The sequence below is a fragment of the Dendropsophus ebraccatus genome, chromosome 3 (genome assembly GCF_027789765.1).
Source record: "Dendropsophus ebraccatus isolate aDenEbr1 chromosome 3, aDenEbr1.pat, whole genome shotgun sequence".
In the NCBI taxonomy this organism is placed as follows: Eukaryota; Metazoa; Chordata; class Amphibia; order Anura; family Hylidae; genus Dendropsophus; species Dendropsophus ebraccatus.
In genome coordinates, this window is record NC_091456.1 from 150,884,260 (window position 1) to 150,902,103 (window position 17,844).

Below are 17,844 nucleotides of genomic sequence, written 5' to 3' on the forward strand. Positions count from 1 at the left end.
CATACCGGTCGCGGCTGCAGCAGAAGCTGTATACCCAAGAAAAAGAGGTTTAATAACCTGGGCGCGTGACAGGCAGAGATGGGGAGGTAGTCATCTGGGCAGCTCCCCGCCGTTACTTGTAACTAGAGATGAGCAAACCTCGAGCATGCTCGAGTCGATCCGAACCCGAACTTTCGGCATTTGATTAGCGGTGGCTGCTGAAGTTGGATAAAGCCCTAAGGCTATGTGGAAATCATGGATATAGTCATTGGCTGTATCCCTGTTTTCCAGACAACCTTAGAGCTTTATCCAACTACAGCAGCCACCGCTAATCAAATGCCGAACATTCGGGTTCGGATCGACTCGAACCCGAACCCAGATCAGTCATCTCTACTAGTAACCCTCTCTGCCTGTCATCAGGCTCAGCGGGATAATGGACAGGCAGAGAGGCCAGTAACTGGCCTCTCTTCCTGTCAATCATCCCCTCCGAGCGCACAGGCAGAGAGCGGTGTCTAGTGACGGGCGGGGAGCTACCCAGATGACTACCTCCCCATCTCTGTCTGTCACGCACCCAGGTTATTAAACCTCTTTTTCTCGGGTATACAGCTTCTGCTGCAGCCACGACAGGTATGTGCCACAGGCTGCGGCTGTATACAGCGGTTTAGGAAAGCATATCAGCCCGATTGCGCTGATTGTTTCCCTTTAATGTAAACAATGAAGCCTATGTATATTTCATAATCAGATGACCCACATCTAGGGTGTGTTATAGATCCTTTATAGGACAATCATTTCATTTTAAAAAGTTTTTTTCTCAGAAGGGGCAGCTAATCTCAGGGGTCCTACCAAGATGTTCACTGGGATCAGATAACCTTGGGGGCACCTGCATTATGCAATAGGGCTACCCAAATTAATAGCTAAATAAGATTTATAGAGGTGGTATAGATGGAGAGACACAGGGAGGAAATGACTGAATAGTACGATCAGCAGAGGACAGTCAGCAGACATAGGCACAGGTTGTTGGACTGACAAATATCAAACTAATTCATAGAATTTGACCCTTCCTTCACACCTCATACGTTACCAATTGTGTTTGATATACCAATTATTTAGCTTGTGTGTTGTTGTACCGGTGTGTTCTATAACTCTTTGCCATAAGAGATGTGGCCAGTTCATGCTGTGGCCTACATTATGTCTATAAATCCCTATTTCAGCCAGATGTTAAATACTCCCCTCCCCAAAAGAAAGGAAATCTATTGGCTTCATACCCCTTATACTAATATTTCTATAGCCTTCCAGCTACTTCATAGAGTGATGTGGCATAGGGGGTTAAGGATCTTATGGTAGATGACATCTTCAGTCCTCATGTATGCTACCAATTTCCCCATTGGCCTTAAATGTAAACATTACACATATTATGCCTTTATACATTCTATATTCTATGTGATGCATATTCTGTATGGTCCACAAGATTTTTTAGAAAAATCTTAAATATATAAAAAAAAAATCAGTAATCTGAGGCAGACTGGTTGGCCACAGTAAAGAGGAAAAGCAGCTTGGCAGTAGTCAGGCCATGTCATCCCTATCTGGGCTTGTGTTACTAGTTTGGGTTGGTTATAAATTTAGTGTGGATAAATGATATAGATCCATATAAAAAGGAGTAACCTTGCAAACACATTGCACTGTACTGATCCTAGATTGTAGCATGTATTGAAATCCAGAGCTGCATTCAGAATTCTGCTATCTTCTAAGAACTTGGCTTTTCAGCAATATCATTTGTTACACTACTCAGACAATCTCTTCCCATGGGCCCATGTACGTGGCCATAGTGTATGGATCCATAATACCGCACCATTGTCTGCTAATGGACTAAATTTAAATGTGTTCCAACAAATTTACAAAGAAGCAAACAGGTTTGTTAACATGTTAGAGATGAGTGTACTGGCTTCGAGTCGATCCAAACCCGAACGTTCAGCATTTGATTAGCTGGGGCTGCTGAACTTGGATAAAGCTCTAAGGTTGTCTGGAAAACATGGATACAGCCAATGACTATATCCATGATTTCCATATAGCCTTAGGGCTTTATCCAAGTTCAGCAGCCACCGCTAATCAAATGCCGAAAGTTCGGGTTCGGATCGACTCGAGCATGCTCCAGGTTCGCTCATCTCTATTTCCAACACATGTTGTACTGCCGAGTTCTTCAGGTCCTTGCCTGGTATACAGATTACACTTTTCAGAAAGTAAATGATCAGAATAAGCTCTGTACAAACGTTGAAACAGCAGGAAATGCAAGAATGCTTGAGCACCATGTCTGCAGAATTCTGATTGCAGCTGTGAGTCTAAAGGGACTGTTAGGAAAAGGAATTTTCTCTCTATTTTGCTGGTGGCGTATTAAATGAACACTGCCATTTTGAAAAAAAACGTTTGATATGTTACACTGAAATTATGACCCTCGGTGTCCGTGTATGGCCAAACTGAGTGCAAGTCAGTTGTAGTCCACGCTTTGCGTGTTCTCTCCTGGCTCTGTGTCGCGCAACCAATGTAATTCTATGAGGCTGTCCTTGTCTACTAGACACAGAGTGGGGAGATCAGCGTGTGGCTGTTGGCTTCTCTTCTTGCTTGTTCTTATGATCGCCTAGGCACGTAAACAGTTTTTTAGAAGGACGGGTATGCTTTAGGTATAAACAATAAGCTATACTCACCTATTCCATTCCCCCTGCAGCTTCCAGTCTGACGTTTACAGGTTCCCCTTCATCACAGCAAATTCACGGTTGATCCTTTGTCTCAGCTTGTTGCTAGCTCAGTCAGAGAGTGGACAGAAGTTGCTGACACATGGCTTTAATAGGAACCAGAAAGTAGCGGTGATGAGAAGGAACATGAAGATGCCAGACCAGTATTGCAGAGGGAATGGGGTGAGTTTGGCTTTTTTAAAACACCCCAAGCTAAATATTTATAAAAATTCTCTCCACGGCCAACTTTAAATGATTTAGTTTGGTATAAAATATTCTAATATATTTTCAAGGTTAATCTAAATATCAACTATATAATGATAAAATGTAAACTTTTGGGTAAATTTTCATGGGTAAATTAGACATATGGACTTATGTATATATATATATATATATATATATATATATATATATATATATATATAAACTTTTTCTGTGCATATTAAATCTTTTCCTACTATATTAGTATAATGGCTTAAAGTGGGTGATTATATGTGTTATTGGTCTAAGCAACTGAAGAGCTTGAGGGACAAATCACAGAATGTATCACACTATAGCTTTAAATCTTCTAGTAGCCCACACAAGCCTGAGCTACCACACCAAAACCAGGGAACCTCTAGGCACTGAATCCAAAAGTGCATATTATTCTTTAAAAATTCCAAAGAGTAGCTCTGTATAATAAATATAGTTTTTTGGCTAAAGCATATGCATATAGTGTGCAGCCTTTAAATGCCTAAATCTCAGCCATAGATTAATAGTAGATAATATCTACACTACCATGAATGCTGCTTCATCGACAGCATCACACTACTGACCCGGGCAGAGCATTCACACAGCAAGACAAGAACTCCCAAGTTTATATCAAATTAGTATTGTACAATGGTATCTGCCTTTATACAATATATACAAATTTTCTCAATCATGATAAAAATACAGTATAAGGTAACATAAACAATGAGAATGCGTGTGAGGCCGTAGGGCTTCCCTTTTTCAGCGGTGAGCAGATGCCTTTCTTCTCCATGCGTAGCATTGGCTAACCAAGATTATTTTTCTTCCTTTTGCTGGGGCTGTGACTGGGGTCTGGTTTTAGTTCTCGATATTGCACCTGTTTAAACACACAGATTGGGAGACAAAGCCGGTCAGTGGATGCATCCCCTTAATAAAAATAATATGGCGTTTTTTTTTTTTTAAATCAAGGCTACAGCCAGGACTGAGAAAATACAAGATGGAAAGATATAAAGGAAGAAGTTGTTGCAGAGAGGAGACAAGTGAGCCAGAAATCACAACACGGATTCAGACAAAGTTATTTCCCACCAAAATATACTACATAAAAAAATAACTTTAGAACCTGACGTTATCAGATATTTTCGGTTACAGATCAGGTACAGGTTGTTTCCGACATTGGGTTCTTTCCTAACGGCAGCCAAGAAAATAATAATTCTTCCTTCACATTTACTCTACCCTTATGCGTTTTACTCAGTCCTATCACCCTTTACACTAATTAAGACAACTGAGAAAAGTAACTTAATAACACATGGCTGGGTTGTGTACAGGAAGTAGTGGCACTTAGAGTACTAGGAAGTCATAATCCACATATTGTTCTCTACAGCACCAAATTTTTTAGATGTTCTCCCCTGGAGGCAATGTTTCTAGAGGAGAAAACTACCTAATACAATGCATACTATGAAAAAGAAATCTACATTTCTCTATTGTACTGGACCAGGTTCCTATGTATAAGGTGTTACTAATTTTTTGTAGTTCATATATCCAACCAGCCTATGTCAGAACTGTCCATGATGTCACAACAATGATCACAAGTAAAGCCAAATCACAATTTATCAGACTGTTATATATAGAACATACTGTACGTATAGTATTAACATGATATATAAACTGCTTTAATGGACTGTATCTTAAGCGCTTGTGCTGTGCTGTGCTGTATAATGAGAGTCATAGAAGTGTCCGTATGGAAGGAAGGTGTTTATCACTACTTGTTGGATATAGATACTTTGGATGACTCCGCTTGTCAACTATAAATTAGTAGGTTAAGGAGCAAGACCTATCATTTTAAGCCATAGCTTTGAGAGGGCTCTGGGCTGTTTGCCATAATCTTCCCTATGGAAAAGCAGCAACTCAAAAATAACAGGGATCAGCACTGTACGGAAAATAGCTGTATTTATAAAGGTTCTTCTCTCTATGCAATTTGTACAAAGTAATGCAAAGCATAAAATGTAAGACACCTCACCATATACAGCGTACATTAATAACAATAAAGTCTGTATACACTAAGGAGAAGTTACAGACATCTAAAGCTAAGCTACTATATACTATTTCTGTCCCACAACAACTTAAGTAAAATGTTGTATGTTGTTCAATAACAGTGGGATTTCTAATGGGTCCATAACTGTTAAATACTGTATAGTAAGCATTCTTCAGCTCATATATAGGAAGAATACTCTCCAGGTGTAAAAATGACGTTCCTGAAAAGGTTTCTAACCTTTTATCAGGTGGGGAGACACATTCAGGGCAATGGGGGAAGAGATACATAGATGTATATAGCTATTATTTAAGGGTTGTCAAGGGAGCAGAAGATGGCTGAGGCATTCTTCTTCTTGTGATCACTTCTATAATAACACATCTTTTAAGAAGGTACTGTTGCCTTCCGAAATGAGCCCACCCCTCAACATCTTGGAAGACTTGCTTCCAAGACATCAAAAAGATGGGAATGAGCACTGGGGAGCCAAAGGGTTATCTGGCACTGGCAAATTTTTAACATGTTGCTGCCATATAAGAAAATATAACAAATATTATATGCTTACCTCTCTGCGCTCCCCAAGTTTCCAGTTGCAGTGTCGCCATGTCCCCCGCTGATCATGGCCGCCGCTACTTCCGAGACAAGCCAATCTCGGGAATGACAGCCTGCTCAGTGAATCACTGAGTAAGAAAGGGCAGCTGAGATGAGCTCATCTTGGAAGTAATATTGTATGCGAGCCACAACGGGCTACTGGACCATGGATTCCCGGCTTGATGTGGGCGCAGATGCTCAGTAAACCACACTGTTACGTGGTTAATCCGTAGGTAAAATTTATTATCGGCAGGAGCTGCGCTGTCTGTCCTACCTTTCCCTTCCATGTGCTGCATAGAGTTGGGCCTATCCTTGCACAACTCTATTAGGTGAGTGCAACTCATCTTTTATTTTGACAAGATTATCTTCTTTTGTCATATTACACTAGGAGGCGCCCCCGCCTTTTCTCTTCCTTCTTCATCTTGGAAGTAGTGTCAGCTGCAGTCATTGGGGTACACCAGCAGGACACCAGCAGAGCGAGGAGAGGTAAGCATATCATGTTTGTTATGTTTTGTTATATGGCAGCAACTTGTTAAAAATTGCTAGCTGTGGATAACCCCTTTAACCACTGTGCAGGTTTATACCACCACACCCCTTTCCACTTGGGAGGGACAACTGCTTTGGTTGCTTCTACCTTGTTTGTTGATGATTGTGCAGCAGCCAAGAAGAAGGAAACAATGTGCGGGTTCTCCTTCCAGGGGCCCTATAACAGTCTTTATATTGCATTAAGCTTTATTTTCCCTCCCAAAATACCAGATGGTCAAAGAGACATAGGGGAAGGTTTATCAAACTGTTGTAAACCAATCAGATTCCACTTTTCGTTCCTCACAGATTCTTTGAAAAATAAAAGGTGGAATCTGATTGGTTACAAGGGCAACTAAGACAATTCCACTATACACCATGTTTGATAATTCTCCCCCATAGTGCATAAAGACTGATGTCCACAGATTATGTACAGTATATATGATTTTCATTGGCTTTGGTAGTATTGCAGTAAGAACTCATAAAATAATATACGAGCCTGTACGCACCATACATAATATGATTATGAAATAGTAGATACAGTAGAGTGGGTACTTCTATGCTGCTGGGTGCCAGACTCACCTATCCTGGAGCATTATTTCTCCAGCTTTCTAGAAAGCATCCAAGTTAAACTTGGGTTACTGCCTAGAAAACGGTCACAAATTATCTTTCAGACGTTCTAGTAAAACATTGTACTACTATTACTTCTTCCAATGCATTGTCTTGTTGTGTATGTGGTTGTCAGGAGAAATAATATCTTTCTTCCAATAATTGATAGCTTCCAATATACTGACATTTCAGGAGCAGAGGGCGGCAGTGTTATAGAGGTGGTTGTGTACAGACCCCAAGGTGGTGATACTCACCAGCTGCACATCGGAAGGAACTCTGGAGAGGAAGTCGAGGATCTCGTTGTTGTCAATCGTATATGGACTACGAATTTTCTTTGTAAACTTATTAATTCCTATAATTGCAGAGAAAAGGAAAGCACACCAAATATATTAATACCATGTAGTCTAAGCCATAGTGCAATATGTAGATGTTTTGAGGACAGAAAAGGTTCATGCTTAAATTATATTTTTCTTATTCGCATCTTATCTATGGAAATCCCCCCCCCCCCATGCAGGGCACGTTTCCTAACAAATGATAGGGATAGATAACACTAGCAGCTGTTACACCTGACAGATCAAGTCCTGCCATGTATTTATCGACTACTATCGATTATGGGAGTTCCTGTCAGTATTTGTGGTTTTCTTGCATCTATGCCAGATTTTAGTTGTATGGAGTTTTTGTTGTGATTTACGCCCCCCCTCCCCCCCAGATTATTGGATTATTTTTGGAACCATTTGCCCCTGTTCTGCTCCCAAATAATTGTTCCTGATGTTTCTACCTTGTTAAAATTGCTTTACTCTACCCCTTTATATTCAGGAAGACAATGTATAAAAGTATAAAGGATAATAATAATAATAAAAAAAAAAAAATCTACTGGAAAAGAGTGGTAGAAATGAATCCAGCTTTCTGTAGCCCGCAATACTTCCAATAGCTGAATATTAAAACCAAACTCTATTTGTCATGCCATCATGCAGCAGAATTAGATATGTTGGCCCCGCTTTATGTGTTTTGGCAGAAGTGCTGTCGTCTGGGAGAATTCTGTAAAAACCTTTGTATGTAATATGTGAAGGGAGCCAACACTTTGCTTCAATCTCTTTAGTGCTGGCGTGGCATGTCGTACATTATATTGTTCTCACTACCATAAAATACTATTAAATATAAAGTGCTCCATGAGGAACGGGGCAACACAGACACTTGCATTAGCAAACTGTTCTTGACTAAATTAATTCTGTGACCCTTTACCCTATGACGTGTGACCTAATATAAAAGTACACCATGCAGTTAAAAGGGCTGTAGTGGGACTAGTAGGGGTCCAGTATGTGATATCTATCTATCTATCTATCTATCTATCTATCTATCTATCACCTGTGATACTCTCCTGCAGGTACCAGTGGCCTTTCACATAGGGCAAAATGGTGTTATTATGATTTAACAATGAAAATTTTAGGTTATCCTCTCCAAATACTATATAGTCTGATGTAACAGTCTATCTATCTATAGACTATCTATGAGTCTCTCTATCAATCAATCAAATGACGGCATAGTCAGAGGTTCCTAAGAAATTTCAGCTGCTTTATGCCTTTGTCAAATATAGTAGAAATGATAATAGTACAAAAAAAACAATTGAAGAAGGTTATAAGATTTGTAAATTACTTTAATAATAATACCTTCAATAGTATTCCCTGCAGGAAGTGGTGTATTCTTTCCAGTCTGACACAGTACTCTCTGCTGCCACCTCTGTCCATGTCAGGAACTGTCCAGAGCAGTAGCAAATCCCCATAGAACACCTGTCCTTTTCTGAGCAGTTCCTAACATGGACAGAGGTGGCAGCAGAGAGCACTGTGTCACACTGGAAAGAATACACCCCTTCCTGTAGGACATACAGCAGCTTTTTATATAAAGATCTCTCTCTCTCACTATATATGTATATATACTATATATATATATATATATATATATATATATATATATATATATAGAGTTAATACCCACAAACAATGTATAAATAAATATGATAGATACACAGACCTATCAAACTTTTGGTCTTTTTTTGGTTATCTTAATAAAACAGATGCATACAACATAAGGGGGGCCTATAGTTATACTGTAGTCTGTATCCAAAGATCGTCAGATCTCCTGAACTGTTAAAGGTTGGTTGTGGGGTTTTTTTTCTGCCTTTTTAATTCGGTCATGGACGCTCCGGTCACTATAACTCATCCTCTTAAAAACCACTTATCAGGGAGCAGCATCAATAGCTCAGCCAATCTGTTACCTACCCCACAGAAGGACGATGTATCTGAGCGGGATAAAATATAGCACTGCTGTGAGTAGACAGAGGGCGATAATTGCCAGCCAGGTTAAGAATGGGACCGTCCAGTTGAATGTGCTACATGGAAAAAAATTGCATGAGTCACACGGCTAATCCTCTCATATATCTAATAAAAGACATAACAAATAAAGTGCGGATGTCTAAACGAGACATGCAGGCATATTACTCTTCATTCCCTCCTCCTGGATGTGCACGAGAGGAAACGCAGAGATAAATGGTGCCAAATAAATTGTATCTCAACAACATTACAGACAATGGCATCTATTAATCATTGCTCAATACCCAATAACTCACTTACTAGAAATAATATACTTAACTGGGAATATTGACCGTCGAGCTCTTCATCATGAATAATAACTTTCTATCATGTCTTCATACAGCAGCAAATGTATATGGGTATAAATCAAACCATTTCATCCAAAGCTCTATTAATATATGCTGTACTGTAGCCATATACAATAACCGATGGAGGAGCTGAATTATACATTATGTTAGCATAAGACATGCAGTACTAATAGAATCTGCTAGGGCCAACAAAGTCATGAGAAAATCCTTGTAAGACACGAGGCAAGATGTAATAGAAGGCCTTTCATATATTGTAGGTACTTACTTCTTTATTCTTTCACCAATGGAAGCTACTTCATCGAGAACACTCTGGACACTGACGCAGACCTCCTGGATAGCATATAATTTATTCATAAAACCCTTTTTCTCACAGTCCTAAGGATAAAAAAAAAAAGATTATTTATCAAACTATTTTATACTACTCAACAAATAGGAGGGCACTGGTTGATTTACTAAAAGAATACAGTTATATAATACAGCCCTTACATATTAAACACAGCAATCACTGAAGTCAGCGAGTATTGGGACACAAATAGGGAAATACCAGTCCCATACGAGTGGGACTTAAGGGGCTACGTACATATTAAGGAGCCCTTACATATTAATACATTGGAGATGGGTGCAACAGAAACAGCAGGAAACTATGTATTTTAATGCAGTCATAAAACTTAACAGGTACATTTTTATTTTAATGTTATTTATCCTGTACTGTGAACACAATTTTAGTGCTGCTATAGTTAGAGGAACGTCCAGCCCAGGGCCTACTATACACTTAATCCACCAATGCATCCTGTACATATACATAGATTGGTAGCTACAGGGCCGTATTTGCCACTAGGCACCCGTGGTCCGGTGCCTAGGGCGGTGCCCTGCGGGGGGCGGCACCCGCGGGCAACAAAATATTTTTTTATTAAAAAAAATAATAAATTTACCCCCCCGCCGCCCTAGGCACTGGACCACGGGTGCCTAGTCCGCCCCCGGGGGGGTACTTTGTACAGCTTCTGGGCCGGCCGGGCTGAGCTTCTGGCACCTCAGCATGAAAAGTGCCCAGGGCAGCATGAACGCTAAATACAGGCCACTATGCACAGTGTGTCCAGCCACTATGCACAGCTCCACTTGGAATACACTGTAGATAGTAGATGTTATTTAAATAGTTGTGAAATTTTTTTAATGTACTAGTAAGTATTACAACTTTTGCCAATGTTTTCCAGAATTTGCAGTGAACCCCTGCAGCACAGATAAGTGACAGTCACCCACACTGTTTATAGACACACATATGCACAGATGGATAAACACAACAAGAACAGAAATGTGGTGATGTAGGAAATGAGAGATGAAAGAAATGAGAACTGTGTAATCCTGTGACATTTCGAGAGGTGGGTAAAAGTGACAGAACTGACTGCTATAAACAGAATGACTGAGGAACAGACTCTTCATAACCTCCATAATTCTAGAATACTCCAAGGAATTGATGTAGCAAAGCAAAGCAGGAGTGATCAAGGCACAAATAAGCCCGCCATATGTACAGTAGAAAAGTGATGACTCCAGGTGAACACTTTACAATGTGTTACTCAACTTTCTTTCCCATAAGTTAAAAGCTCAAGAGGCTCCATTATTCAAGCCTGGTAGAACGAGAGGGGCCTAGATGTTGCATAAATATTCACCCCATATTTCCGAGAAGATATGATGCACAATATCTTCCTTGAAACCTGCAGTGAATCTGAAAACACTAAGCGGCAGATTGATCAATGTATCACAAAACAGAGTTAAAAAGTTCGGAAAACTGTCAAAAGTGCAGAGCACAGTATCTATCACATAGCTGATACTTTGTAAGGCTGGTTATATCTTTATCACTGTTGTCTTTTCAGACCAAGGTAAGGTATGTCGAAACTGATGTTGGTGTCAGTCATGTTCAGATAGGAAATCTTGTCTTACATTAGTGAGGTGTGTTTGGAACGATACAGGTCAGACCACACAAATAGTTTATGTATGTTATATTTAATTTTATTTTAATTTTATTTTGTTAAATTAGTCCTATTTGGCTGGGTAAAAACCAAACTAATACTATATAGAAAAGTGGCACATTTTAGACTTACATTTCCACCTATGTCTCCAGGGTAAGTCTCACATGGTTATCAGTGTCCACACTTACCTTTCCTTTGGTTAAAGGAGAAATTCGGTAATTCAAAAAATCCTGCAGCCCGCTAGGGGGAAATTGATTACAAGTACTAACTTACCTCTTCCCGTGCACAGTGTAATGACATGCTACCTGAATGCTTAAAAACACTTGGCGTCCACTGTGTGTTAGTGATATGTGTGGCGTCCATTGTATGTTAGTGATGTGGGTGGTATGTAGCCAATTGGTTAGTGATGTGGACAGCATGTTGATAATATATTAGCCGTGTGTGGCATGTGATCAGTGTTTTAGTGATGTGCATGGTATGTGACCCACCACTCACTGCGGGCACGGGCAGAGATAAGTTACTAATTGTAATCAATTTCCCCCCTGCCCCTGCTAGCTGGAGGATTTTATATATCGCCGGACTTCACCTATAAGGATTGTAATATCTGATGAAAACCTTTCAGCACGTAGTAATGACATGCTAACTGAATGCTTAAAAACACTTAGCGTCCACTGTGTTTTAGTGATATGTGTGGCCTCTATTGTGTGTTAGTGATGTGGGTGGCATGTAGCCAGTGTGTTAGTGATGTGGGTGGCATGTAGCCAGTGTGTTAGTGATGTGGGTGGCATGTGGCCTGTGTGTTAGTGATGTGGGTGGCATGTGGCCTGTGTGCTAGTGATGTGGGTGGCAAGTGGCCAGTGGGTTAGTGATGTGGGTGACATGCGGCCAGTGTGCTAGTGATGTGGGTGGCATGTGGCCTGTGTGCTAGTGATGTGGGTGGCATGTGGCCAGTGGGTTAGTGATGTGGGTGGCATGCGGCCAGTGTTCTAGTGATGTGGGTAGCATGTGGCCAGTGGGTTAGTGATGTGGCTGGAATGTGGGCAGTGGGTTAGTGATGTGGGTGGCATGTGGCCAGTGTGCTAGTGATGTGGGTGGCATGTGGCCAGTGTGCTAGTGATGTGGTTGGCATGTGGCCAGTGATGTGGGTGGCATGTGGACAATATGTTAGCCGTGTGTGGCATGTGACCAGTGTGTCAGTGATGTGAATGGCATGTGCATAGTTGCCCACATTTTAAATATCCAGTCCTGTGAAGGGGAGGGGAGGATCGGCATGGAGCGGCAGTGAGTTATAAGGCAGCAGGCTGATCAGTGGATTTTAGAAGTGCTTTGCTTTGTTATTAATATAAATTCTCTAGTAGCAATGGCCTTAGTAATGATGCTGATGAACTGAACCTGAATGAGGCAGATACCAAAACCCTGCCCTTGTGCAACACTGATCGGAATAAATAATATTAATGTAACAAAAGTTTAAACTGCATTGAGGCTTTTTAATATTGACAGCGATATAGGCTTTATGCGGTTATCTGTAGGTAGTGACCCTGTGTACCCCATGCCGTATACCTCACTCATTATTATATATATTATATCATATAAAATTAAGGACATTGGGCATCGCTGTCTTTATACCTTTTCATTTCTGCCTCTCATTCATTTATGGCTGCTGTCTCACACATTTCCGTCTCATTGTTATCTGCAGATAACAAGGCAGATAGAGGCGAAGCCGAAGCCGTTACTGTCAGATTAAAGTGTGCTGCAATGTTCAAGGGCCACCTTGTGGCAGAAACCTCTGCAACCAGCGACAGAGACGTTAATTAAGACGTCTTGGCTCGGTGTGATAACCTCTGACGCCACCCTCTCTGACACATCAAATGATACAGGGGAAAAAAACAAGTCTTAAAGCTTTATGAGATCACACTAATCTTCTAAATAGGATTCGAGAAGAGGCAATGTTCTCAAACTCTTTTGTTTGTTCTACTTTAGTTCTGGTGGGAACGCGGCCCATACTCCCAAAGCTTCAAAGCTTTTTCTTGTTTATTATTTTGGCTTTATAGTGCTTTATTTTCTACAGTATAGAGGTTAGAGGAAACTAATATTCAACATCAAGAGATTTAGCCTGGTTTAAATGCTCATATTCTATATACGCCTGATGTTCTAAGTTTACTAACTATGCATGAACTTTATATGTTATATGCTGAATTCATTAAATATTTAATATAATATTGAACTATTGGACTAGCTGTACATAGCTGCTGACATGTCAGATCTGCTTCGGGGTAGTCACCTATGATGGATTAATATCACATTGCTTGGATGTACCATCACTTAATGATCGGTGGTGGTCAGATCTCAGGAACTCTCACTAGTCCAGAGAAGGAACAGACCTAAAGCATTGCAGACTCTGCCCAGTGGTCGCACAGGGAACTGCAGCTGAGCCCCATTCATTCTCAGGATTGGTGGGGGTCTCAGAAGGCAGGAACCTACAACGTCATGGCATATACCAGCAATATACCATCAAGATGGGAATAACCCTTTGTGGACTAAAAACCCTCTAAATTTCTGGATGGGATCCATCAGACCTCAGCATTTTCAAGGATATATTTCTATAAAAAAAGTAATTAACCTGTTCTAGATTTTAATTCCTAATAATTATAACATTTATTAGAGAGACATTACAATAGGAGAAATTGCCTCAGTATTTCTGATCAACTGGTGCCAGAAAGGTATACAGATTTGTAAATAACTTATAATATATTTTAAAAATTCAAGCCTTCCAATATTTAGCAGCTGCTGTATGCTACAGGAAGTGGTATATTATTTTCAGTCTGACACACTGCTCTCTGTTCCTCTGTCCATAACAGGAACTGTCCAGAGCAGGAGAGGTTTTCTATGGGGATTTGCTACTGCTCTGGACAGTTGCTAAAACGGAAAGAGTTGGCAGCAGAGAGCGCTGGGTCAAAAACACTATTTCCTGCAGGTCATAAAGCAGCTGATAAGTACTGGAAGACTTAATTTTTTTTTTAAATAGAAGTAATTTACAAATCTGTATAACTGTCTGGCACCAGTTGATTTTAAAACATTTGTTTTCTCCGGAGTACCCCTTTAGGGCTGTGTTCACACTACGTATATTTTAGTCAGTATATGTATATTTCAGTCAGTATTGCAACCAAAACCAGGAGTGGATTAAAAACACAGAAAGGATCTGTTCACACAATGTTGACATTGAGTGGATGGCCGCCATTTAATGGCAAATATTTGCTGTTATTTTAGAACAACGGCTGTTATATTGAAATAATGGCCGTTATTTACTGTTATATGGCGGCCATCCACTTAATTTCACCATTGTGTGAACAGATCCTTTCTGTGTTTGTAATCCACTCCTGGTTTTGGTTGCAATATGAGGACCACAATACTGACTGAAATATACGTAGTGTGAACGCAGCCCCCAGGCAGAAAGGGATGCAAACTATATAACACAATTACTCCAATAGCAGGTGAAGAGTACAAGAAGCACCACGTTAATCTAGAGGCATATGTCTCTTAAAGTGACTCTGTCACCCCCTATTTGCATTTTGACTGCTCTCCACAAGTGTAAAGGGTAAATGTTACAGCTTTCATTACTTATTTTATATCACACCTCATGGTGCTTGTTCTGGTAAAAAGTTGTTTTTATCACCTGTGGATTTGTATATGTGGGCGGGGACTCACAACCTTTGTGCCACATCGCTCCGCCCCTAGCACCACTTAGCCCCGCCCCCATTCGCGACGCCATGGCCCCATAGGCCCGCCCCCTCAGCAACCATTGGAAGGGCCAGCCTAAAGCTCTAGTGTTATTCAGTGTACAAGTACATAGCAACGTTTCAACACCCCCCCCCCCCAGGTTTTTTTTTACAGCATACTTTTTTCAAGATATGCTGACATTGGGTAAAAACTGCTTCTGAAAAGGACCCGGGGGTATTGGTGGACAGTAAACTCAACTTTAGTGATCAGTGCCAGGCAGCAGCTGCCAAGGCTAATAAAATAATGGGATGCATTAAAAGAGGCCGAGATGCTAAGGATGAAAACATAGTTTTGCCTCTTTATAAATCACTGGTCAGACCACACAGGGAATACTCTGTACAGTTTTGGGCACCGGTATATAAGAAGGACACAGCTGAACTGGAGCGGGTGCAGAGGAGGGCGACAAGGGTCATTAAGGGAATGGGTGGGTTACAGGACCAGGACAGGTTATCAAGCTTGGGGCTATTTACACTAGAAAAAAGACGTCTTAGAAGATGTGATTACAATGTAAAAATATATGAATGGACAGTACAGAGACCTTTGTAGTGGTCTTTTTACTCCTAGGCCTGTAACCATGACAAGGGAAGGTTTCACCATGACAGACACGGATTCTTTACTGTAAGCAGTAAAACTGTGGAACTCTCTGCCACATGATGTTGGCAGATTCATTAAATAAGTTTAAGGGAGGCCTGGATGCTTTTCTTGAAAAATACAATATTACAAGTTATGGGCAGTAAATTACACGTGGTAGAACGTTGATCCAGGGATTTATTCTAAAAGGGGTATGGCTAAGGAGTTGTTAAATTTACCAAATTATATTATAGTATATGTTTATTATATTATATTTATAATATTGCTGTAAAGTAACCCAACCAAAAGGTGACATAAGGGGAAGTGGCTAACATATCTCTAGCATGATGTGCCAAATCTATCACATGGCATGGATCACAATGATAAAGCAGGTATAATGTGTGTCTGTCTCATCTAGTTTTATGCTAGTGTTGCTAAACCTCTTGCATTGTGTTATTTCTAGTGCAGATCACATATTCAAGCAGGGGCGTAACTAGAAATGGCTGTTCCCCATAGCAAATATTTGATCCCCCCTCTTCCCAACTGACCACTATGCCGTCAAGTGTAGTCATAACTGCATAGGAGTGTTTTTAGTTAAAGGGACACTTACAGAACCCAGGAGGCCTACTTGGCCCCCTAGTCCTGCAAATGATGTCAGCTCAGGGGGCCAGTGTATTGCAGGAGCGGGCCACAGATCCCGCTGGTGCGGGGGGCCCCATAGAAGCTGCTATGGCTGCTACAGTGATAGTTACAACCCTGGATTCAAGGAACAGTAAAGAAAGAATGCAGGTGTCATGTACCACCCCCTGTGCCCCTAGTCATAGTCAACTGAGTGTTCTTATTGCCTTCATTCTATATATACACACAAGCTATTGTGTGTGAATGCACCGGTTTGACCTTTGTAAACTCCTTAGTTCCAACTTCCAAAAATCTGAAAAAAAAAAAGATAAATGATGTACCAAAGCAATGTTTAATCCTAAAATCTGCAGTTCTGTTGTGCACTGAACATTAATATTGTCTGGATCGATGAATTAGCACCGCACAGGTGCCTCCAAAAGGAACCCAGCAGCTGTACAGCAGCCAAGTGCTCCGAGGTTATGCTGTATAGCGTCTGAGGAGTCGGAGCTGGACTGCTCAAAAGAAAAAGGAGAACTGTTTGATTTGCAGATTTAAAAATCTCTTCCAATAATTTCACACAGCCGTGCGGGCTTGAAATAAAGGGGTCATCCTTCAGTTAAACCCTGCTGTCAGTTATAGCTGCAACAAACGTGTATTCTGAACAGGAGAGCTTTTTTATTATTAGGTTCTGCAGGATACTTGTAAACTTAAAAGGTGAGCGACAATTAGGCTTTATATTCTCACAAATCCCAGCATTGTCAAAGATTTGTCCTCGTGCCCCTGCTCGCCCCCTGGTACTTAGATTGTTTGAAGTCATTATTACCATAGACAAGCGCACATAGATAAGAGGTCAGTGCACACGATTTATGAAGACAAAAATACTCTTGGAGGTTTTCTTTCCACTTGAAAGTTTTTCATTCTGACATTTCATTTCATATTACTTGGGACTAGTCAAAAAAGCGCAGTGAGGATGTACTCCGTCCATGTGATAAGTTTCCTGCTATCGCCATCATCTCACATCAGAGAGACGGAGAGATCTGAGGCCTGACCATCTCTTTGTGCAGCTAATTAGACTCTACTGTGATTTCCATCAAACTATAGTCTTACAAAACAGACATAAAGACTAAAAAGACATAGATTAGACAGCACATAAAAATGTTATACACCCATTCAGTACAACCTGTTACCTAGCAGTGTTGATCCAGGGGGGCAATAAAATCCCTATGAGGTAGAAGCCAGTTTTCTTCATTTTAGGGAAAAGAATTCCTTCCCAGCTCCAAATGTGGAATAATTCAGAATAAATCCATGGATCCATCTCTGGTAACAGCCATAGCAAGACAGAATACAGGAAATGGGGGTTTGTTATGTGCTTAGATGGGGCGGCCTGAGAACTGAGTACTTGCAAGCTGTGAGCCTCCAGAGGATCTAAATTCTCTATACAATGTAAAGGCTTCCTTGTCATCCTGGCAGCAGCATGACTTATTGTAACCCTTTGCTTGTGTTGCTGTTTAATTCCCTTTTGCTCACATAGCACCCTGCAAAGCCATTGCATCAGCAAGC

At 40.7% G+C, this 17,844-nt stretch overlaps 1 protein-coding gene across 8 annotated transcripts in view; it reads right to left on the minus strand.

Moving 5' to 3' along the window:
• Positions 1-3,145: 3,145 nt before the first annotated feature.
• Positions 3,146-17,844, minus strand: part of MCTP1 (multiple C2 and transmembrane domain containing 1) — a 528,068-nt gene continuing 513,369 nt past the window's right edge. For all 8 annotated transcript variants that reach the window (XM_069962927.1, XM_069962926.1, XM_069962934.1 and 5 more), the window contains 4 exons: positions 9,621-9,730; positions 8,958-9,067; positions 6,936-7,033; positions 3,146-3,810 (listed from right to left, as the gene is read on the minus strand). In XM_069962927.1, the coding sequence (XP_069819028.1) occupies positions 3,739-3,810; positions 6,936-7,033; positions 8,958-9,067; positions 9,621-9,730 (390 nt within the window). In that variant the 3' untranslated portion in view covers positions 3,146-3,738. The remainder of the gene's footprint in view (positions 3,811-6,935; positions 7,034-8,957; positions 9,068-9,620; positions 9,731-17,844) is intronic.